The sequence below is a fragment of the Staurois parvus genome, unplaced genomic scaffold (assembly GCF_062004578.1).
Source record: "Staurois parvus isolate SC_StPar_1 unplaced genomic scaffold, SC_StPar_1.0 ptg000697l, whole genome shotgun sequence".
In the NCBI taxonomy this organism is placed as follows: domain Eukaryota; kingdom Metazoa; phylum Chordata; class Amphibia; order Anura; family Ranidae; genus Staurois; species Staurois parvus.
The window spans coordinates 1,274,582-1,299,497 of record NW_028318493.1 but is presented as its reverse complement, the minus strand read 5'-3'; the positions used below and the strand labels follow the sequence as shown (position 1 = coordinate 1,299,497).

Sequence of the window (24,916 nt, the reverse complement as noted above, 5' to 3'; positions counted from 1 at the left end):
CTGGTATTTTGGTGTGCGCAATGCCCTTAAGGTACTGTAAAAACCCCACTATATCAATACGCTATATGGGTATATGTTCCTATTCTCTCTGGGCTATTAAGTCTTCTATAAAGCAGTTAAGATCGAAGTCCATATTTAACCCTTGCGGTACCATCGTTTGTAATTGGAAGATCCATTTTGATTCCTTTTGCTTTAAAGTTCTAATTTTATTGCTGCTGTTCTGCTGATGTTCGTTAACCATTTGTCTACTGTTAAAATGTCCCAATGTTTATATATGATCTTTTCCACTTGTTTGTACTGTTTATTATAATGCAATACGATCGCTCCTATGTAATCTTCCTCTCTTTTCTTTTCTATGTTGTTAATGCGGTCTTTTCTGTCACGATTATCAACCTGCTATTTCTGGTTTTCAATATACATTCTGTTTATCCTTTTCTGACGAACATTTCTCCAATTTTTGTTGCTTCCCTCGTATACTCTTCTTTCTCGGTGCAGTTCCTTCTAAGTCTCATGAACTGCCCTTTTGGGATGTTCATCAACCAAGTGATATGGTGACAGCTATCCATCATGATGTAACTGTTTCTGTCCGTTGGTTTGAAGTATAAGCGGGTAATGATCATATTTTGCCCCGTTGATCTTACTAAATCTAGGAAATGTATGGATTCTTTACGGACTTCCCTCGTTGGCACGATATTTTTATGGTTGTTGTTCATTTTCGCTATGAAGTTATTTAGGGAGCTGTCATTACCCTTCCATATAACTAGAATATCGTCAATAAATCTGCAGTATAAGATGAGCTCTTGTGGTTTATGATTAAATACTACCTCTTCCTCCCATTTTGACAGAAACAAATTTGCAACACTTGGAGCAAATTTAGATCCCATTGATACTTCCATTTCTTGTTTGTAGTATTTACCATCATACCAGAAGTATGCATGTTCCAAACAAAAGCCTAAGCATCTTCTTATATACTTCTTCTGTTTATCCAATTTTTTATTCTTATCAAGGGCCCATTTGACCGCTTCCATTGCTTCCCTATAGTTGATAATTGTATACAGTAATCCCACGTCTGCTGTAGCAAATATTAAATCCTTTACATCCTTGATTTCCTCCAATAACTGTAGAACATGCTTTGTATCTTTCAAGAAGGCCTTGGTATTCTGCACTTCAGGATGCAGAAAAACATCTACATATTGTCCCAATCTTTCAGTGACCGAGCCCATACCATTGACTATCGGTCTCCCTGGAGGGTTCTCCCTATCTTTGTGTATCTTCGGAATGGAGTATATAATAGGTATTCTGCATGCTGTTGGTACCAAGTATTTTTCTTAATTTGCATTTAACATGCCCTTATTTGATTATTTTTGTCAACTCTTTTCTGTAGCCTAGTGTCGGATTGCGTGGTAGGAGGGAGTTTGTGTTTTCATCTTTCACCATCCTTTCCATCTCTGCTTTCTATTTCTCTTTCGATAGAACCACTATACCCCCTCCTTTATCTGATGGACGTATCACCACCTCATTTCTTTTTTCGATTTCTTTGATTCCCCTTCTTATATTATCTGGGTTGTTGTAATTCTTAATGTTTAATTTGTTTAGATCTTCTAGTACCATCCATTTGAAGAAGTCCACATATTTATAATTTCCAATTTGGGGGTTGAATGTGGATCTATTCCTTAGCCCTGTATGGATTATCCTATCTGTTTGCTATTCTATTCGTCTGCATTTGGGGATTCAACAGCATATACTTGTATATTAATATTTCGAATATACTTTTGAATATTGATGAATGTTTCAAATTTATTGAGGTTTTTAACCGGGGCATATTTTAAACCTTTATCTAGAACCTGTAGTTCTTCTTTTTTAAGGGTAATTTCACTCAGGTTAAATATCCCTTCTCCTAATACTAATATGTCTACAGTTTAATATATATTTAATATCCATATTTCCTTAAGGAGAGCATACAGAGTGATCTAATGTATGGTAGACCTCTCTGTGCTCATCCCTGTCCATGCACTTGCCATGTCGGTTATCATAGCAATCTCTCCTGGTAGCGTGAGACCGATGCATTAGTGCTATGTAGAAGTCCACAAGAAAATGGCGCCCAAGACCATGTTTGGTCTCTAACAAAATGGCGCCAACACAGATGAACTACATTACAATTAGTAAACAGATATAAATGGTAGGCTTGACATCCAATCGGCTACTCCTGAAGAAGTCACATGATATGACGTAATGTGTAGGGTCAGAACGCAAACCGGAAGTGCACGTGCCGCCATTTTGGACAAGGGATTTCTGCACACTTCTTACAGCAAACACTGTATAGTGAGTTTTTAACCCTGTAGTGTCCCAGGAGGACACATTTTAATGTGAGTTTTACCAGATTGATTTAACCACTTGCCTACCAGGCACTTATACCCCCTTCCTTACCAGGCCAATTTTCAGCTTTCAGCGCTGCCGCACTTTGATTGACAATTGCGCGGTCATGCAACATTGTACCCATATGAAATTTTGATCATTTTTTTCTCACAAATAGAGCTTTCTTTTGGTGGTATTTAATCGCCACTGGGCGCTTTACTTTTTGCGCTATAAATAAAAAAGTGCAAAAAATTTGAAAAAAAAAAAAAAGTTTATTTGTTTCTTTTATAAAATTTTTCAAACAGGTATTTTTTCTCCATCACTGATGTGCGTTGATGAGGCAGCACTGATGGGCACTGATAGGTGGCACTGATGGGCACTGATAGGCAGCACTAAAGGGCACTGATAGGCAGTACTAATGAGGTGGCACGGATAGGCGGCACTGATAGACAGCACTAATTAGGGGTCACGGATAGGCGGCACTGATATGCAGCACTGATAGGCGGCACTGATGGGTGACACTGATTATGGGTACTGATAGACGGCACTGACTGGCATCACTGCTGGGCACTGACTGGCGGCACTGACTGGCACAACCCCTGGGCACTGACTGGTGGCACTGACTGGCAGCACTGGTGGGCAGCACTGGTGGGTGGCACTGGTGGGCAGCACTGGTGGGTGGGCACAGGTGGGTGGCACTGGTGGGCACAGGTGGGTGGCACTGGTGGGCACAGGTGGGTGGGCACAGGTGGGTGGCACTGCTGGGCACATGTAGGTGGCACTTCTGGGCACAGGTAGGTGGCACTGCAGAGTGGCACAGGTGGGTGCACTGCTGGGCACAGGTGGGGGCACTGCTGGGCACAGGTGGGGGCACTGCTGGGCACGGGTGGGCGGAGCTAGTGGGCGCACTGCTGGGCGGAACTTGCGGGTGTCACTGCTGGGCACCGATCATCAGGGCACTGATCATCAGTGCCCTGATGATCGGTGCCGATCCCCGCTCTGACAACTGCCGGTTCTCGGCAGTACTTTCCTCACGATCTGACAGCGTGAGGAAAGTGCAGCCGAGAACCGGCACTTGCATTTCCCTGTGATCAGCGTGTCATTGGACACCGCTGATCACGTGGTAAAAGGCCGGTATGATCGGCCTTTTACCACATCTCGTGATCAGCTGTGTCCGTAGGACACAGCGATCACGGAGATCGCCGGGTGCGCACCCCCTGGGGCGCGCAGGAGAGCGCGTTCTGGGGGGACGTCATATGACGTCCACCCAGAACTGGCCGGCCGCAGTGCAGCCGTCATTCGGCTATCTGCGGTCGGCAGGTAGTTAAATAAAGGCTGTTTTGAGTGGCAATATTACACTATATTGAGCGTTTTTTCACATGGATGTGGAGCGATCTGGAGATGTTTAAAAGTGCTGGCTAATGGTGGTGAAGACCTATGTACCAGTATACCCTCCCCGGTTAAAGGGGAAAGCACAGTTTGACCTGTCATTACGGGTCAAACTTGGAGGTGAACGCAGTGGATGAGCACTAAGGGGTGACACAGGAGCACACGTGTATACAGTAGTGTGTTACACTGGTCTATAGACAGCAGATTTAAAGGGATGGGTCACCATTTTTTTAGACCATATTCCGATGACACTTATACACCCTGTTCCAAATTATTATGCAAATTATATTTTTCTTATTTACCTAAATAATTGATATAAATAACAGGCAGCATAATTCTCATGTTATCAACTATTAAGAGTACAATTCAAATTTGATTGAACAAACCTCCTAATGATAACAGGATTTTTGTTAAACATAAAACACTTCCAATGCACTGTTCCAAATTATTACGCACAGTAAGTTTCAAAACACTTTATAGGATGTAAAGAACTGAAAATTGTCATTTGTTGTGTTTGCAGCATATTTACTGAAATCAAAAGCTATTTCAATCAAACTTTTAACAACATTTTAACTTTTTAAACATTTGAACAGGTCACGTTACATTTTAACATAGGACCCCTTATTTGATAGCAGCTTCACAAGTCTTGCATCAATTGAACTTGTGAGTTTTTGGACAGTTTCTGCTTGAATTTGTTTGCAAGAAGTCAGAATAGCCTCCCAGAGCTGCTGTTTGGATGTAAACTGCCTCCCACCCTCATAGATCTTTTGCTAGAGGATGCTCCAAAGGTTCTCAATAGGATTGAGGTCAGGGGAGGATGGAGGCCACACCATGACTTTCTCTCCTTTTATCCCCATAGCAGCCATGATGCAGAGGTATTTTTTGCAGCATGAGATGGTGCATCGTCATGCATGAAGATGATTTTATTATGGAAAGCATAGTTCTTCCTTCTGTACCAGGGAAGAAAGTGGTCAGTCATAAACTCCACATACTTTGCAGAGGTCATCTTTACACCTTCGGGGACCCTAATGGGGCCGACCAGCTCTGTTCCCATGATTCCGGCCCAAAACATGACTCCACCACCGCCTTGCTGACGTCGCAGCCTTGTTGGAACAGCGTGGCCGTCCACCAACCATCCACTACTCCATCCATCTGAACCATCCATGGTTGCACGGCACTCATCAGTGAACAGGACTGTTTGAAAATTAGTCTTCATGTATTTTTCTGCCCAATGCAGCCGTTTCTTCTTGTGAGCATTGGTTAGTGGTGGCTGAATAGAAGGTTTATGCACAGTTGCAAGACTCTGGAGGACTCTACACCTTGATGTCCGTGGGACTCCAGAGGCACCAGCAGCTTCAAATATCTGTTTGCTGCTATGTAATGGTATTTTAGCAGCTGCTCTCTTGATCCGATGCATGGATCTGGCAGAAATCTTCTGCAATGTGCCTTTATCTGCACCAACCCGTCTGTGCTCTGAATCCGCCACAAATCTCTTAATAGTGCGATGATCACGCTTACTTTTTCGTGAAATATCTAATGTTTTCATACCTCGTCCAAGGCATTGAACTATTTCACTCTTTTTGGCAGCAGAGAGATCCTTTTTCTTCCCCATATTGCTTGAAAATAGTGCTCTGCTTAATAATGTGGAACATTCTCCTTTAGCAGTTTTTCCTTAAATTGGGCTCACCGGCCAATCTAATTATCACAGGTGTCCCAGATTGTTTTCAGTGATCAAAAGAGCCCTGACACACAATGCCATCCATGAGTTAAACTGAAAAACAAAATATTTAATCTTTGTGACACTTAAATAGAATTTGCATATTTGGAACAGGGTGTAGTTGGTGTATTTGGATCACGATTTATGGGATATATACCAAACAAGTCCACATGCTGATATTCAAGATTTAAAGGGACAATTCACTATTAAGGACAATTTATTTGTTATTTGTGTGCACAATTCATTTAGAGAACTGGTTATGTGCAGTTCATGGAGTCCTATATGTATGTATTGATTAGACATCTGATATAGCACACATTGATTTTCAGAAGCACAGTCTTTTGTTTTTGCACGTATTTATTGTTAGCACTATATTTTGTATATATATTGTTGCGCTGCGTTTTTCCATTTATTTATTTATGTAGGCCGGAGGGCTTGCTTAGCTGAGAAAACTCCTCCAGAAGACTCCTGGGACGTTTGACATCATATGCCTAGGCAAGAAACCAGGAAGTAACTGAATAAACATAAAAAAATAGTTTAAAACAAGTAAATATAATATACTTTCCTATCTATTTTATTGCTAGTAGCATAAAGAGTAAAAATAGTCAATGTGGATTGAGAGAGTGAAGTTCCGCTTTAACTCCTGGAATCCATCAGCTCTTTGCTTAGGTGTGCAGGTAGGAGGATGTGCTTAGCTTGGAAATCTCCTCCTCCAGATGAAGGAAAAAAATGCCACAAAGAGTCCTGGGATGTATGACATCATTTTGTCCTAGGCTAGAAACCAGGAAGCAACTGAAGAAATGTAAAAAAAAGTTTAAAACAGGTAAATGTAATACATATTCCTAGATATCTGCTAAGGCTAGCAGCATTAGGATTAAATATAGTTAATGCTGATTGAGAGAGTTTAGTTCCGCTTTAATATTCAGATTTGTTTTTTGCAGTAAAAAGACACGTACATACGTAGGCTTAGGAGGAAGGGATTATAGGGCATGCTGGGTAAGTCCTAGGTCCTGCACTTGTTAAGCATGAACCTTTGCTGGTCCCTGATGACTAGTTTGGGAAACACAGTATTACAATCTCACATTTGTCTCATCATTCTTTTAGGCCACCACACAATAATGAAAGTTTTAAATGGCCTGAGCTCTGCCAATCCCTCTATGATCTACAGGCAGACATGTCTCATCCAAACATTTATTGCCATCATGGTGATTGTTGCACGACTTCATTGTATTTCTTTTTTCTCACAGCTCATCTGTGCGGAGAGGGGTGGAGCCATGTCGGTGAGGCCTGTCTGCGCATCAACTCTAGCAGAGACAGCTACGACAATGCCAGAGTGTACTGCCATAATCTGAGCGGGAGTCTGGCCTCCCTCACCACCCCAAAAGAAGTGGAATTCGTCCTGGATGAAATGCAGAAGTACACAGTGCAGGTAACATGCAGGGGTCAGAAAACACTGGTGTACACTATGCTGACAGGGAAGGGATGGTGTCAGGGGCTGTCCTGTAGAATTGAATCCAATCACATTCCATCTACTAGTTTTGCAGTAACCCTGATGTGTTATGAACAGGACCAACAGGAGGGTTTTGTGATGGAGTTAGAAAAACATTTATATATTTTTTTGTGTCTATTTTGTTGTTGTTTGAACTTTTGTCACAATAAAAAATGGCTAAAAAGCAATCCTTGCCTAAAGCCCCATCTCCGAGGGCCTGTTTACAGAATTGGTATTTGGATATAATTATATAATTTCGGATTTAGGATGCTGGTATAGGAGTGTGTCTCATGGCATGTGTCTCATGCCAGGACTGCAGACTTGTTTATTTATTATTTATTTATTTCAGGTACTTATATAGCACCGTCAATTTACGCAGCGCTTTACATATATATATATATATATATATACACCGTATTTGCCGGCGTATAAGACGACTGGGCGTATAAGACGACCCCCTACTTTTCCTGCTAAAATGTAGTGTTTGGGCTATACTCGCCGTATAAGACTACCCCTCTTCCAATGCACACCAGTGGGAGGGATAGTGCCCCATCATTGGTGTCAGTGGGAGGAATAGTGCCCCATCATTGGTGTCAGTGGGAGGAATAGTGCCCCATCATTGGTATCAGTGGGAGGAATAGTGCCCCATCATCGGTGTCAGTGGGAGGAATAGTGCCCCATCATTGGTATTAGTGGCAGGAATAGTGCCCCATCATTGATATCAGTGGAAGGAATAGTGCCCCATCATTGGTGTCAGTGGGAGGAATAGTACCCCATCATTGGTGTCAGTTGTAGGAATAGTGCCCCATCATTGGTGTCAGTGGGAGGAATGGTGTCCCATCATTGGTGTCAGTGGGGGGTTGAATAGTGTCCCATCATTGGTGTCAGTGGGGGGTGGAATAGTGCCCCATCATTGGTGTCAGTGGGGGGTGGAATAGTGCCCCATCATTGGTGTCAGTGGGAGGAATAGTGCCCCATCATTGGTGTCAGTGAGGGTGGAATAGTGCCCCATCATTGGTGTCAGTGGGGGGTGGAATAGTGCCCCATCATTGGTGTCAGGGGGGGGGAATAGTGCCCCATCGTTGGTGTCAGTGGGAGGGAGGAATAGTGCCCCATCGTTGGTGTCAGTGGGAGGAATAGTGCCCCATCATTGGTATCAGTAGAAGGAATAGTGCCCCATCATTGGTATCAGTGACACCAATGATAGGGCACTATTCCTCTCACTGACACTTGCTGACCCTGTTCTCGTACGGTGCTGCTGTAGCCAGCATACGTGGTTGCAGCAGCACCTCTACACTGACCACTTACCTGCTGGTCCTGCACTCGATTTTCGCGGGGCCGCTCGGCTCCGCCCCCTCGCCGGTGATTGGCCGCCTGTGTGCCTTTCCTGAGCTACAGTTCTGGCGGCCAATCACCGGTGAGGAGGCGGAGCCGAGCAGCCGCGCGAACATCCAGTGGCCGGACTGAAGGCGCAGCCGCGCTTCCTGGACCAGATCGTCGTGGGACCGGAACCAGGTAAGAAACAGCCCCTGCCCACCCCTGTACTTAGTGTCCCTTCCGTTGGAAGGGGGGGGGGCGGCGGCGGCACCGCGCTGCCCCTCTAAAAAGTGTCAGTATGTCGTATACCGGCGTATAAGACGACCCCCGACTTTTGAGAAGATTTTCAAAGGGTAAAAAGTCGTCTTATACGCCGGCAAATACGATATATATATATATATTGTACATTCACATCAGTCACTAACCCTCAAGGAGCGTACAATCTAAGATCCCTAACTTACATTCATACATACACATACTAGGGACAATTTAGACAGGAGCCAATTAACCTACCAGCATGTCTTTGGAGTGTTGAAGGAAACTGGAGTACCCAGAGGAAACCCACGCAGGCACAGGGAGAACATGCAAACTCCAGGCAGGTGGTGCTGTGGCTGGGATTCAAAGCAATGACCCTAGTACTGCCAGGCAAAAGTGCTAACCATTTAGACTTGATTTTTCTCTGCTGCACTTCAGTAACACTTACAGGTCATGTCACTCCCCCACCTATGACTGGACAGTGAAAGAAGAAGCGGCAAACTGATGAGCTCATCTTTCTGTCATTCATATTGACATGTTCCTTGTAAGCACATGAGCATTGTAGCAAAGCTGGTTGGCTCCTTTCTGCTTCTCCTTCCTCCAGTCAGGGCTCTGCTGTACAGCGACTCTTAAGAGGGCGATACCAGATAAGATTCAGGTACATACACTGTTTCCATAAAAAAATACTTTTATAGATATATTAATAAACACAGAGCTGCATTAATTTCTCTCTTCTTTGTATCTGCCTGAAGTTCAGCTGTGTGCGTTCTCGGCAAGATGTCAGGAAAGGCCTATAAAACATGTTCTGGTGGCCCTTCAGATTATCTGCTCAAGGAGCTGAATCATTTTTGGTTTGATGATCCAATTTTTCATTGCCAGATGGATTGGGGGATCAGTGTCCAGTGTGCTGATATAAACCTACGCAACATTCGTCTGTTTGGAGAAAATCGCAGGGGGAGGGAATTCTCTATTAATACCGCCATATATCTCACTCAGTTTGTTACAGTAAATTATTCATCGATCTCATCTGCTGCTGTAATCTGGCCCCTGTGCTCTCTTGGCCTCCAAAACTTTGTTTGCTAGTGAGCAGCAGATGAGGCCCAGCAATGAGAGCAAGAGCCATAACCAGCACTTTACAACAGCAACAAATGGTGCCATTAGCCACAGCCTCAAACTGTGACAATGATGAATGATCCAGATTAGTTGGAAGGAAGGTGCTGGGACAGCCAGGAATAAATAAGGAGATCAGAGAGTCAGAAAAGTATCCTCAGACTTCTTTTTATAGCTAGCTTAAAGCTGACCTCCAGCTTTCCCTCCAGTCTTGCTCAGTTGTACAGGTTCCTCTCCTGGACTGAAATGGCTTACTCTGATTTTACTGCACACTGTGAGCTTCTCACAATGTGCATTAGAAGCTGCAGCATGTCAGATAGAACTCGCTTCATTTCTAGGCTGGAGTACATCCTGCCCCATCTAGCTTTTTCCTTCCCAGCCTGACTGTTCCTGGCTTGCCATGTCATTAGCATGTGGATGAGGGGGCAAAGGAGGAACCAGGGAAATAAAATAAGCAACAAATAAGCAAAGTAGACTTCAGCCTTAAAGTGGCATTGTGTTCACTGGACAGTGTTTGAAGGTAGGAGGTATGGAACTTATACAGGCAATATATGGTTCGAATTCCAACAATTTTCCGTCCGAAAATCAAAAACGTGGTTTGTTCATTAATCCGATGGTGCTAGCAATGATTTTGAAAATCGGCCGACCAAGTCATAAGGTTCACCCCGTATAACAGGCAAAACTTCTGTTGCTTCCAGGTCACAGGTCATGCACATATTCTTTTCGGAGAATTGATCGTACGATTTGACCATCATTGAGTCAAAAATCAGTCGTTTTTCACAAATTTTCCAACATACCCGATCACCGAAAAGGGGAGGAACCACGAAAATCGGCTGGTGCCATTGACCCACTAACAGAGCAAAAATTGGCCGATTATTCTTGGGTCCAATTTTCGGACAAAAAATCGGTCGAATTTCGACCCATGTATGGCCGGCCTTAGGAACCTAAATTTGTGTTCACTGGTGGAGAGCTTTGGGAGCCAGCAATTTTAATGGAGAACTTCCCCCTACTTCCCTCCCATGAAATTTCTCATATTAGCCCTCTGATTCCAGGTCTAAAAGGACCTCTGGATGTTTTTTCATTGCTGTTAGCACCCTCATGGGCAAAATTTCCTCTTCCTCCCTTTGCTGCTGACAACACTGATGAAGCTCTAAAACCTAACAAAGATTCTAACTTTTCTTTTTCAGCATTTAAAAGAAGTTATTTCTGGAATAGGGCTATAATATTTCCCTCATTACTTGGTAACTTGGCCAAAACAAAAAATGCATATATTGGGCAAAGCGACATGGACACATTCTCAGGGCAGAGAAGGGTGGTTTTGGTAGTCCCTCACTGGGAAATGATGGTAATAAATCTTAGAGTGTCTCTGTATCACTGCTCTTTTACCACTGGAGCAGTAAGGTGGTTCCTTAGCAATTGTACTGCAACTTGATTGTAAAATCTCTGTACATGTGGCCATCTTTAGCCAGAAAGGTTAGCATTAACCACTGGGCTCAGTAAAGTTTTACCCCCTTCATGACCAGATTTTTTTGCTATTCAGCACTATGCTACTTTAACTAGCAATTTCTTGGTCATGCAACACTGTATCCAAATGAAATTTCCATCTTTTTTTTTAACACACAGAGCTTTCTTTTGGTGGTGTTTGATCACCCTTTTATTTTTTTATTTTATTTTGCATTTTTTATTGTATAGCTAAAAAAGGCTCAGAAATTTAGAAAACAACCCCTATATTTTATGCTACAAAACATATCAAATAAAATCAAATTTCCTCATAAATTTATTCCAAAATGTATTTTGATACATGTCTGTGCGGAAAACAAAATCCCAATAAGTGTATATTAATTGGTTTGTGTGAAAGTTATAGTGTCTACAAACTATAGTATATATAGTGGAATTTAGACAGCAATAGACGCTTTACTAATAATGGCGGTCATCAGCAACTTATAGAGCGACTGCAATAGTGTGGAGGGCAATCTGTCACTAACAGACACTGGCTGGGAGGGACACTAACTGACACTGGTATATAACACTAGTGACACTAGTACTAATGACATTGGCTGGGAAAGGGTTAACATCAGAGGGCAGTCCAGAGGTTAACTGTTTAAGGCAGGGGTGAACTGTGGCCCTCCAGCTGTTGGTGAACTACAAGTCCCATCATGCCTCTGCCTTTTGGAATCATGCTTGTAACTGTCAGTTTTGCATTGCTCATGGGATTTGTAGTTTTACAACAGCTGGAGGGCCACAGTTGCCCACCCCTGGTCTAAGGGGTTAATATGTGTAATGTTTGCTGTTTTCACTCACAGATCTGGCTGCATTTTCTCCCTGCTTTTAACCACAAGCCTACAGGACACTTATAACCGCTTCCTGCCCAGGCCCAGGCCAATTTCAGCTTTCAGTGTTGTCGCACTTTGAATGACAATTGCGCGGTCATGCAACACTGTACCCATATGAAATTTTTTTCATTTTTTTGTGACAGATAGAGCTTTATTTTGGTGGTATTTAATCACCTCTGGGTTTTTTATTTTTTCTTAAACCAAAAACCATGGAAAATTTTGAAAAAAAAAAAGTTTTTTCTTAGTTTTTGATGGACACTGATAGGTGGCACTGATGGGCACTGATGAGGAGGCACTGGTAGGTGGCACTGATGGGCATTGACAGGCATCGCTGATGGGCACTGAAAGGCAGCACTGCTATATGGCACTGATAGGTGGCATAGACTGGCACTGATAGGCGGCACTGATGCACACTGATATGCGGCACTGACTGGCACTGATAGGCGGCACTGACTGGCACTGATAGGTGGCACTGATTGGCATTGATGGGTGACACTGAAAGGCAGCTCAGATGTGCACTGATATGTGGCATTGATGTGCACTGGTAAGCACTGATATGTGGCATTGATGTGGCACTGATGGGCACTGGCACCTGGCACTGATACAAGGCACTGATGGACACTGACAGGTGGCACTGCTGGGGCTACACTGATCATCAGGGCACACTGATCATCAGTGCCCTGATGATCAGTGTACATGTCCCCTCCGCGGAATGCCGATTACCAGCTTTCTTCTCCTCACGAGCTGTCAGTGTGACAGCTCGAGAGGAGAGAAATGCCGATAACCAGCATTTCCCTGTTTACATGTGATCAGCTGTGATTGGACACAGCTGATCACATGAACGAGCCGACATCTTCGGCTCTTTCCGTGGATTGGTGATCCTCTGTGTTCGAGGGACACAGCGCGCCGCCGATCGCTGCGCTGCGCGCTCCCTGAGCCGTCCTCCCAGAGCGAGAGAACCACCTTGCTCCTGTCATTGGACTATATGGCGGGTGGGAGGTGGTTAAGAAACAGCCAGATTGCTGTTCTGTGTACAGAGTTCTGTGTGTTTGTAAACACCGAACTCTGTGCTGTGATTGGCCAAAACCGATCTACAGATATACAGCCAAAATCATTGGCTGAAACCTGCTGACAAACTCCTGCTATGTCTAATCACAGCACGGGTCAACAGGGGGTGCACACACACGTGCCCAAAAACCTGAAAACAGGCGGCGCATGTGGTTAACATAGGAAGTTTTTGTTTTCTTAAGTTTTCTCTGTACTATAGATCTGTTATTTTTCTACTTCCTGCTACAGTGACAACACTGTTCTCCAGTGAAATTGTACAGTAGGGTAGTCTTAGATGGACATGTAGTTTTAAATGGACTTCAAAGCGGAACTAAACTCTCTCAATATTTTTTTAAATTGTATTCAGCTGCTTTCTGGCCTAGGCCAAAATAATGTCACACATCCCAGGAGTCTTCATGGACTTTTTTTTTTTCATTTGGAGGTGGGGTTTTCTCTGTTAAGCACACCCTCCTGCATGTGTGTCTGAGCTTAGTGTGGATGGATTCCAGGAAGTATTGTAAATTCTGCATGAATCATCTGCCTTTACACAAGATGGCCACAGCTAGAAATGCTAGGGCGGTGTGCTCCAAAGTGATTTCTCCACAAAATAAACCATGGAGACATGGATAGTGGAGTTTGCTTTGATTATAAAATTAATGAAATAGCAATTTCACTTTGTGGTGCTCAGATACATTTGAGTTCCACTTTAAGTAAAAGACACATTAACTCCAGATAGCACGTTTTAGGACGTTACAGCAACAGGTTATTTTTTCTTTTGGAATAAAGGTTGAAACCTTATTAATAACAGCTAACCATAGGCAAGCCCCAGCAGTGTTTTATGCTTTGTCCTAGCCTCTATAACTGTCATTTTTATAGGGCAGCTTGGCCTGCTACAGGAAGTGGGAAAAATTACAGATCTACTGGCAAGATCAACAGGTAATATGGACAAAAATATGGAAACAGTACATGAGTTGCAGGTGTGAAAAGTGACAACATCATGTTGAAAGCAAAAGTGTTGTAACATTCTTTTGCTTCCACCATGTGATGAGACACCTAGCTAACAGGTGGGAAGCCTCACTTTCCTCATTCACTGCGTGCGCTGCTAGTAATACAGAGTCATATCAGAGCTTACTGAGCTTCAAAGAGGGCAAATTGTTGGTGCCGTTTAGTTGGTTCCTCTGTGACTGATGTTGCCAATGTATTTGCTGTGTCATGAGGTACAGTATCAAACGTTGTGATGGTATATACAGTTTGCAGGAAAACATCATCTAACAAGCATAAGAATGGTCAACATGGTCAAATTACCGAAAGAGACAAAAGGACATTGTGCAGAATTGTGACCAGGAATAAGAAAACAACTGCTGCAAAAGTGACTGCAGAGCTCAGTTTTCCAAAACCTGTGTCCACAAAAACTGTGAGGAGGGAACTTCATAACCAAAACATTCACGGGCGAGCTGCAAATGCCAAACAACCGATAGTGACCGATATTAATGTTCAGAAGAGGAGAGTGATGCAACACCTATAAATTATGGACTATTGATCAATGGAAGAGTGTAATATGGTTTGGTGAATCAAGCTTCACACTTTCCAACCACTGGATGTTTTTACATGTGGCAAACACTGTCCCACGCTTACGACCAGGACTGTCTTGTACCAACTGTAAAGCATTGTAGTGGTGTAATCATGGTTTGGGCAGCCTTATCTTGGTATTCTGCAGGCCACATCATCACCTTAAAAGGCAGAGTCACTGCGGGCGACTACAGATGAAACTCGAAAAATTAGAATATCATGCAAAAGTTCATTTATTTCAGTAATGCAACTTAAAAGGTGAAACTAATATATGAGATAGACTCATTACATGCAAAGCAAGATAGTTCAAGCCGTGATTTGTCATAATTGTGATGATTATGGCTTACAGCTCATGAAAACCCCAAATCCACAATCTCAGAAAATTAGAATATTACATGCAATCAATAAAACAAGGATTGTACAGAGAACAATATCGGACCTCCGAAAAGTATAAGCATGCATATGTACTCAGTACTTGGTTTGGGCCCCTTTTGCAGCAATTACTGCCTCAATGCGGCGTGGCATGGAAGCTATCAGCCTGTGGCACTGTTGAGGTGTTATGGAAGACCAGGATGCTTCAACAGCGGCCTTCAGCTCTTCTGCATTGTTCGGTCTCATGTCTCTCATCTTTCTCTTGGCAATGCCCCATAGATTCTCTATGGGGTTCAGGTCAGGCGAGTTTGCTGGCCAATCAAGCACAGTAATCCCACGGTCATTGATCCAGGTTTTGGTGCTTTTGGCAGTGTGGGCGGTGCCAAGTCCTGCTGGAAAATGAAGTCAGCATCCCCATAAAACTCGTCTGCGGAAGGAAGCATGAAGTGCTCCAAAATCTCCTTGTAGATGGCTGCGTTGACCCTGGACTTAATGAAGCACAGTGGACCAACACCAGCAAATGACATGGCTCCCCAAATCAACACAGACTGTGGAAACTTCATGGACTTCAAGCATCTTGCAGTGTGTGCCTCTCCATTCTTCCTCCATACTCTGGGTCCTTGGTTTCCAAATGAGATGCAAAAGTTGCTCTCATCAGAAAAGAGGACTTTGGACCACTGAGCAAAAGACCAGGTCTGTTTTTTTTTAGCCCAGGTAAGACGCTTCTGACGTTGTTTGTTGTTCAGGAGCGGTTTGACAAGAGGAATACGACATTTGAAGCCCATGTCCAGGATCTGTCTGTGTGTGGTGTCTCTTGATGCAGTGACTCCAGCCTCAGTCCACTCCTTGTGAAAGTCCCCAACACTTTTGAATGGCCTTTTCCTGACAATCCTCTCCAGGCTGCGGTCATCCCTGCTGCTTTTGCACCTTTTTCTTCCACACTTTTCCCTTCCACATAACTTTCTATTAATGTGCTTTGATACAGCACTTTGGGAACATCCAACTTCTTTTGCAATTACCTTTTGAGGCTTTCCCTCCTTATGGAGGGTGTCAATGATGGTTTTCTGCACAACTGTCAGGTCAGCAGTCTTTCCCATGATTGTGATTCCTACTGAACCAGACTGAGAGATCATTTAAAGGCTCAGGAACCCTTTGCAGGTGTTATGGCTTAATTAGCTGATTAGAGTGGGACACTTTGAACCAAGAATATTGCACCTTTTCACAATATTCTCATTTTCTGAGATTGTGGATTTGGGGTTTTCCTGAGCTGTAAGCCATAATCATCACAATTATGACAAATCACGGCTTGAACTATCTTGCTTTGCATGTAATGAGTTTTGGCCAACCTTGTGCTCCCCATAGTACAGACATTTATTCCAGAAGACCAAGACAATAATGCTCCGATTCACACAGCTGGTTTGTGAAATCGTGATTTGACAAGCATGCAGGCGAAGTCTCACACATTTCCTGGGCGCCGTAGTTGCCGGACCTCAATATCGTAGAGCCACATTAGTCAGTTTTGGAGAGCAAGGTTCGGGCTCATTTTACGCCTTCGGCATCTCTTGACGACTGGAACAATTTTTTGCATGAAGAGTATATGTGTCAATTCCCAGGAAAATTCAGGCCGTGTTGCATGCCAAAGGTGGTTCAACACCAGATTAGGTAATTTAGTTCTTTCACGTAGTGTTTCCATAATTTTGTCCAACCTTTGTTTAAATATATATATATACACAGTGCCTTGAAAAAGTATTCATACTCCTTAAAATTTTCCATATTCTGTCATGTTACAACCAAAAACGTAATCCTATTTTTATTGGGATTTTATGTGATAGACCAACACAAGGTGGCACATAATTGTGAAGTGGAAGAAAAATAATGAACGCTTTTCAAATTTTTTTACAAATAAATGTGAAAAGCGTGGCGTGCATTTGTATTCAGCCCCCCTGAGTCAATACTTTGTAGAACCACCTTTCGCTGCTTTTTTTGGGATGTCTCTACCAGCTTTGCACATCTAGAGAGTTACATTTTTGCCTATTCTTCTTTGCAAAATTGCTCAAGCTCTGTCATATCTGATGGAGAGTGTCTGTGAAGAGCAGTTTACAAGTCTTGCCACAGATTCTCCATTGGATTTAGGTCTGGACTTTGACTGGGCCATTCTAACACATGAATATACTTTGATCTAAACCATTCCATTGTAGCTCTGGCTGTATGTTTAGGGTCGTTGTCCTGCTGGAAGGTGAACCTCCGCCCCAGTCTCAAGTCTTTTGTAGACTCCAACAGGTTTTCTTCTAAGATTGCCCTGTATTTGGCTCCATCCATCTTCCCATCAACCCTGACCAGCTTCCCTGTGTCTGCTGAAGAAAAGCATCCCCACAACATGTTGCTGCCACCACCATGTTTCACAGTGGGAATGGTAAGTTCAGGGTGATGTGCAGTGTTAGTTTTCCACCACAAATAGCGTTTTGGTTTTAGGCCAAAAGGTTCAATTTTGGTCTCATCTGCCCAGAGTACCTTCTTCCACATGTTTGCTGTGTCCCCCACATGACTTCTCGCAAACTTCTTATGGTCTTCTTTCAACATTGGCTTTCTCTTGCCACTCTTCCATAAAGGCCAGATTTGTGGAGTGCATAACTATTAGTTGCCCTGTCGACAGATTCTCCCACCTGAGCTCTGGATCTCTGCAGCTCCTCCAGAGTTACCATGGGTCTCTTGGCTGCTTTTCTGATTAATGCTCTCCTTGCCCAGCTGGTCAGTTTAGGTGGACAGCCATGTCTTGGTAGGTTTGCAGTTGTGCCATACTCTTTCCATTTTTGGATGATGGATTGAACAGTGCTCCGTGAGCTGTTCAAAGCTTGAGATATTTTTTTGTAACCTAACCCAGCTTTAAACGTCTCCACAACTTTATCCCCGACCTGTCTGGTGTTTTCGTTGGCCTTCATGATGCTGTTTGTTCACTAATGTTCTCTAATGATCCTATGAAGACTTCACAGAACAACTGTATTTATACTGAGATTAAATTACACACAGGCGGACTCTATTTACTAATTAGGCAACTTCTGAAGGCAATTGGTTCCACTAGATTTTTAGTTAGGGGTATCCGAGTAAAAGGCACTGAATACAAATGCACGCCACTCTTTTCAGATATTTATTTGTAAAAAATTTTGAAAACCATTTATTATTTTCCTTCCACTTCACAATTATGTGCACACTTCACAATAAAATACATTTATGTTTTTGTTGTAACATGACAAAATGTGGAAAATTTCAAGGGGTATGAATACTCTCAGGAGCTCAGTGACTCCAAGCGTGGTACCGTGATATGTTGCCACCTGGGCAATAAGTCCATCCGTGAAATTTGCTTGCTATTAAATATTCCACGGTCAACTGTTGGTGGTATTATAGTAAAGTGGAAGCAACTGGGAACAACAGCAACTCAGCCACCAAGTGGTAGGCCACGTAAGGTGACAGAGCAGGGTCAGCGCATGCTGAAGCTCACAGTGTGCAGAAGTCATCAACTATCTGTAGAGTCATTAGCTAAAGACCTCCAAAATTTGTGTGGTCTTCAGATTAGCACAACAAGCATGCATAGAGAGCTTCATGGAATGGGTTTCCATGGCCGAGCAGCTGCCTCCAAGCCTTACATCACCAAGTGCAATGCAAAGTGTCGGATGCAGTGGTGTAAAGCACACCGCCACTGAATTCTAAAGCATTGGAGACATGTTCTCTGGAGTGACAAATCACACTTCTCTGTCTGGCAATCTGATGGATGTGTCTGGGTTTGGCAGTTGCCAGGAGAACAGTACTTGCCTGACTGCATTGTGCCAAGTGTAAAGTTTGGTGGAGGGGGGATTATGGTGTGGGGTCATTTTTCAGGGGTTGGGCTTGGCCCCTTAGTTCCAGTTAAGGGAACTTTTAAAGCATCAACATACCACGTCAACAGACTGGGATGCCATTAAAGTTTATGTTGGTGTAAAGGCAGGCATCCCAATACTTTTGGCAAATATATATATATAGTTTTGAATGAACTAGTCCAAATCAATGACTGAATTAAATGAGTCAATGCACTTTGGAATGTAGTGCATATTATATGTGCACTGTATAAATACTGGCAACAAATCCAAGACAAGACAATATGTATGGTCCACTATGGGGTTAAGATTCTGCAGTTCAGCATACGGGCACATGGAAACACCATAAAACCCTTATAATCCTCGGGAAGTGCTCTCCATCCTTTCCTTTCACAGCTCAGTCAGGGCACGTTTTATGCTTCACATTAAAAATATTTTTTTCTTCCAATACTGCGTACAAGGTCAGCACAATGTACAGAGCGGTGCGGCGTTCCTAAGGTTTTATGACGAGGCAGATAAAACAATGCTTTTGTGCACAAGAAAGTCTTTTTGTTTATGTTAATCTGGCTCGGCACTCCTAAAACACGTCTGTGTATAAATGTACATTATCACAGCACAAGTGGCAAGCCGAGGATTTAAAATGATACTTTCCAGCTGCCGTTGGGGGGAACTCTAAATTTTAAAAGCTAAACTCCATTTTTCAGGCTAATGGGACCTTGTGAGTCGTGAATGTGAACTAATCAACTGTGCGAATAGTATTTATTAGGTATAATGTCGCAACGCTTGCATGCGCTCTTGAAGTATTCGTTGCACCCAGAAAAGATATTAAATTACATTTTAGGGGACCTGCTTTTAAAAGATCAAAAATGTACAATAATGAATTGAAAGTAATTTTCTTTCTGAGTAATTTCATTTCTGGGAGTTTTTCTGGCTTAAGAAGTTGCTGTGGGCAATCTGTCGGATCATTTTATCTAATAAAGAAATGATCTGGAGTCTTCAGTTTCCCAGCAAAATTGACAATTGGATATTACCCTTATCAACAATCTACAGTGTTATTACTTATAAATATCACGTACAAGCCAGATGTACACTCTGCTTTTAGAAGCACATCTAGCACTTTTTTTCGATGCAATCTACAGATCTGGCTTGAACTCATTCTTGGGCATTCTATTTCACAGTTTCTCAGCTTGTACTGGGAAGAAGTCTTTCTGTATGTGAAGGTTAGGCCTCTTTTCCCCAAATGCAAAGAGTGCACGTTGTCCTTTGCAATGAGCTTAAAGTAGATGTAAAGGCAGATGGTTTTTTACCTTCCTGCATTCTATGCAGAAAGGTAAAAAAACCTTTTTCATGCATATCCTCCCCAGCCCATCCTTATATTTACCTGAGCTTCATCTCGATCGATCCAGCAATGTGTACAAGAGCAGAGGCTTTCTCCCTCCTCATTGGCTCAGGCATGGATCCCACTGCTGTCAATCACAGCCAGTGAGGAGGGAGCAGGGGGCGGGCTTAGCTGCTTTCTGTGTGTCTTATGAACACGCAGGGCCAGCTTAGGAGCTAGAATGCAAGTGTACAATCCAAATGCACACGTTCCTGCGTTAAAATTGGCTGTGTGTATAAGTGGGTGCTGCAGCAACCGTCGGCTGGAACCGAACAGAATCAGCAAGGGAGAATGTCATCAGCACACCAAGGATCACCAATATGGGTCCAAATGTTTTAATGAACGATCACATAGTTCCAGCAAGGCAACGTTTCGGAATCTCGCAGGACCCCTTCATAATCACATGCCTGATGAAGGGGTCCTGCGAGAGTCTGCAACGTTGCCTTGCTGGAACTATGTGATCGTTCATTAAGACTTTTGGACCCATATTGGTGATATTCGGTGTGCTGGTGACATTCTCCCTAGCTTAGGAGCTAGCATGCACAAGTGCCCCCATAGCCAGAAGTACTGGCTGGGGAACCTGAAAAGAGAAGGATCAGGCTGTTCTGTGCAAAAGCATTGCACAGAGCAGGTAAGTATAACATGTTTTTTTATTTTTTACAGAATAAAAACATCTGCCTTTACAATCACTAAACAACTTTTTACCAAGTTTGCTATGTGGACCAATTAGGTATTAATACATGGTGCTCATATCCCCCCCTTAAAAACCTCTTCTCAGGGAAAAATAAACTCAGTTCAGCTGATCATTCCTCATAGCTGAGCTCCTCCATGCCTATTAGTTGTTTTGCACTTTACCCTCTTCAGTTCCCCAACATCGTTTTTGTGAATTCATATCAAAAACTGAACTGCATGTTACAGATGAGGTATTACTAATGCTTTGTATGGGGAAATATTGTGTATACTACTTTTATAAGAAAGTGTTCTGTGTGTTCTAGAGAAGCTACAGGTCTGTGAATTTGCAGTGAGAATGCTGATAGCCACAGTCACTGCAGAAATGTTTCATCTATTCATAGTGCAAGTTGGGACACCCTACATAATTCAGGAGTAGTGCAGCATTGTTGCTCCACCATCACAGAAAGCTAAAAAAGAAAACTTGTATAATTAAGTTGTGGTAGGACATATTTTGATGAATGTGAGGCCATAGTTCTACTTTAAGTCTATGATAGATCAGAACTTCCAGATCCTTCTCCATCATTGACTTGCATGCTGTGCCTGCTATGAGGGTCTCCCACTCTCCTTGCTGCATTGTATTTAATATTAAAGATTATGTAACAGGAAGAGCACCTGAAAGACATCACCAATAGCTGAAATATAATCTTCGGGCGAACTGTTCCTTTAATTTTCTCTCTGTTTTCTTATTGCAGAAACTATCACCCTGGGTGGGCTTACGGAAGATCAACGTGTCCTATTGGGGCTGGGAGGATATGTGCCCATTCACCAACACCACTCTCCAGTGGCTTCCAGGAGAGCCAAGCGACTCCGGCTTCTGTGCTTATCTGGCAAGGGCTGAGGTGGCAGGACTGAAGGCCAACCCATGCACTGCCATAACAGATGGCCTGGTGTGTGAGAAGCCAGTTGGTAGGTGGAATACAATTTTTTGGCAAAGAAGATATGGTGATAATCTGTATCGTTGTCAGCAGGCTGGTACTGTTTTCTGCTGCCTCAGAGGTTTACTGGATGGTCGTGTTCAAGAAATTTCAACACATTTAACAGTAGGAAATATTAGCAAGGTTTTAATGCACAACCTTAAATCAGCAATTAATTTAGGTATTTGCTGAGTGTTGCCAGGACATGGTTTACCCATGGACAGAGGGAGGGGAGTCTGAAAGAAAGAACTGTGCATGCACATGTATGTTACCAGTAATAACCAAGGGCTGTCAATGCATTTTAGGAAAATCACAGTCTTGTTCATCACGATTGGACAATTCATGATGAAGTAATGTTACCAGTTCTTCAAAATGAAATGTGGAACACTCTAATAACCATGACCATTTTTAACCACAGACTTTTAGAACAAGAGACAGACATTGAAGGAATTTGGCACTTGGAGTCTTGTCAGTACGAGTAGAGAAATGATGTAGCACACAACAGTGAATTGTGTAATCTAATTGGGGTAACAGTGGAAGGGTCTTAAAAGTGTATGGTTAAATAAAACCTGAACCTACTCGGCTATGAGACAAGCTTGTGTATTGCACAAACTGTAGGGCTCATGTGTGTGTAATGCAGAACACACAGGTCAGGAGTATGCAATGCACAGAGTTTAGGAGTGTGTAACACAGATTGCAGGGGTCAGGAGAATGTAAGGCCAAGGGGTCAAGAGTGTATACTACACAGATCGCAGGGACTAGGAGTGGGTAACACACAGTGTGCATAATGCACAGGGATCAGGAATATGAAAATAGAGTGCAGGAGTCACAAGTGTGTAACATACAGAGTGCATGGTCAGGAGTGTTAGTGCAGGGGTCAGGAGTATGCAATGTATAGAGTGCAGTGTTCAGGAATGTGTAAATTATGGAATGAAGGGATCAGGAAAGTGTAAGGTTCAGAGTACTCATACAAATGAGCGCAGAGAGGCCACTCCAGATGGAAACGTGAACAGTTAATCATGAGCTCACCACTGCTGCCTTGTTAATCATATGCATGATGAAGAGAACTGGAAAAAAAAAAGGCGCTGTGGAAAATGCTCTCAGACAAGCACCTTAGTGGAGGTGCATCTTTATTGGGTGAGATAAAGTAGCAAGTATAATAAAATTAACCAGCCTGAAGTGGACAGTGTGATTCCAATGGACGGCCCGTCCGCTCTGAGGGGAGCTGAGATCAAAGAATGCTCCTGTCGGCTTCAAACCACGTGGTGTCAGCGTACCAGCGTCCTGGGTGGTGTCACCATGGCAAACGAAGGCAGTGTCCGGCGTTGGCTTCAGCTGGGAGCATATGTGGGGTTACCAAGACATGGTGACACCACCCAGGACGCTGGTACGCTGACACCACGTGATTTGAAGCCGACAGGAGCATTCTTTGATCTCAGCTCCCCTCAGAGCGGACGGGCCGTCCATTGGAATCACACTGTCCACTTCAGGCTGGTTAATTTTATTATACTTGCTACTTTATCTCACCCAATAAAGATGCACCTCCACTAAGGTGCTTGTCTGAGAGCATTTTCCAAAGGTTCAGAGTACGCTAATCAGACGAATGTTTTGCAGAGAGTGCAGGGGTAAAAGAAATGATCTTCTTCTGTCAGCGAAAATCCCCCACTATAAATCTCTTTACCCAAATCCTTCCCATTACATAGTTCTCTCTGCCACAGAATTACCCCAGTACAGACTCCCCATCTCCCCTTCCCCAGTAAAGACTTTCTTTCCCAGTACAGACTCCCATCCCCCCCCCCCCCCCCCCCACACACACAGTACCAACTTCTCCTCCTAGTACATACCTCTACTTTTCCCCCTGCCCAGTATAGACACCAGACCCCCAGTACAGACCTCTTCTAAGATACAAACCTTTTCTCCCCAGTACAGAACTCGCCCCCAGTACAGACTTCTCCCCTCCCCCCTTTGTCAATACAGACCCCCCTTCTACAAATCCCAGACTTTCCCTACCTATCCCCCTGAAGTCCACTTACCAGACCGCAGATACAGTGCTGGACCATAGTGAGGGGGAAGTCCTCAGCACATCAAATCTGAGGAGGAGCTGTGTCTGAACAAGCAGATGGCACACCAGTGGGGAAGCATAAAAAAAAAATAAAAGTTGAGTGGTCACAGCATTGGGACCCAAGGCTCACTGCAAGAAATGCTTGTGCCTGATGGCAGAGTACACTTGTTCCCCAGGGAAAAATGGCAACCACCTAATGAAGGGAACCATCATTTTCCTGAAATATGCTGATTGGTTGTCCAAGTTGCTGCTGATAACATGCATGTGCAGAGAATATATCTTGTTTTTCTAGACTCTTTAAAGGATATGTTCTCGTTTTAGAAAATAATAAATTACCATTTTTTTGCAGGTACAAAAATGTGCATTTGCTATTTTTTATTTTTTTTTGGAGCCTGGAAAGCATTGGACCAGCAATCAGCAGATCGCTGGTGCCATGCAGGACTCCTGCAAACCTGTCAGTGTATCTGTGTACTCATACCTCATACAGGCAAGTGGATACACTGTGACAGGCAGAATCAATGAACTACCACAACTCTCAGCAGCACTGTGGCAATTCATTGAGAAGCTGACGGCAGCAAAGGCTGTCGGGAGTTGTAGTTCATTCATTAACAGAACATCCACGCTTTTTTTAAACTGTAACAACTAGTACAGGGAACTTCTCCCCACACCGCTGTCACAGGGAGAGTGGGAAGTGATTGCATCTGTGGGAACTTGTTACACGTTCCACCCTAAAAATGTGGGGAACATGTAACATGTTCCCAAAGGTGAAATTATCCTTTAATTACACAGGAGTTGTTGTGTGATAAAGTCATAGTTGGTTCCAAGTTCATGGCACAGTCCATAGGCAGCAGCCTAGGAGGATGGCCAGCTCCTTAATTATCAAACAGGGAGAAATGAAACTACACCGAGCTCCATGTTTCCTTGGTATGTTATAAAGTTATTCCCGACTCCCCCATCATCTAATCCCAGTAGTGTCTCTCCTTGTTACCTGCGTCATAATGAAGGACTCAGGAGAGCTGAGCTGGATGT

At 43.4% G+C, this 24,916-nt stretch overlaps 1 protein-coding gene across 2 annotated transcripts in view; it reads left to right on the top strand.

Moving 5' to 3' along the window:
- The window catches only part of ATRNL1 (attractin like 1), an 857,293-nt gene that overhangs the window by 300,150 nt on the left and 532,227 nt on the right, over positions 1-24,916 (top strand). For both annotated transcript variants that reach the window (XM_089653036.1, XM_089653035.1), the window contains exons 15-16: positions 6,709-6,890; positions 21,604-21,817. In XM_089653036.1, the coding sequence (XP_089509162.1) occupies positions 6,709-6,890; positions 21,604-21,817 (396 nt within the window). The remainder of the gene's footprint in view (positions 1-6,708; positions 6,891-21,603; positions 21,818-24,916) is intronic.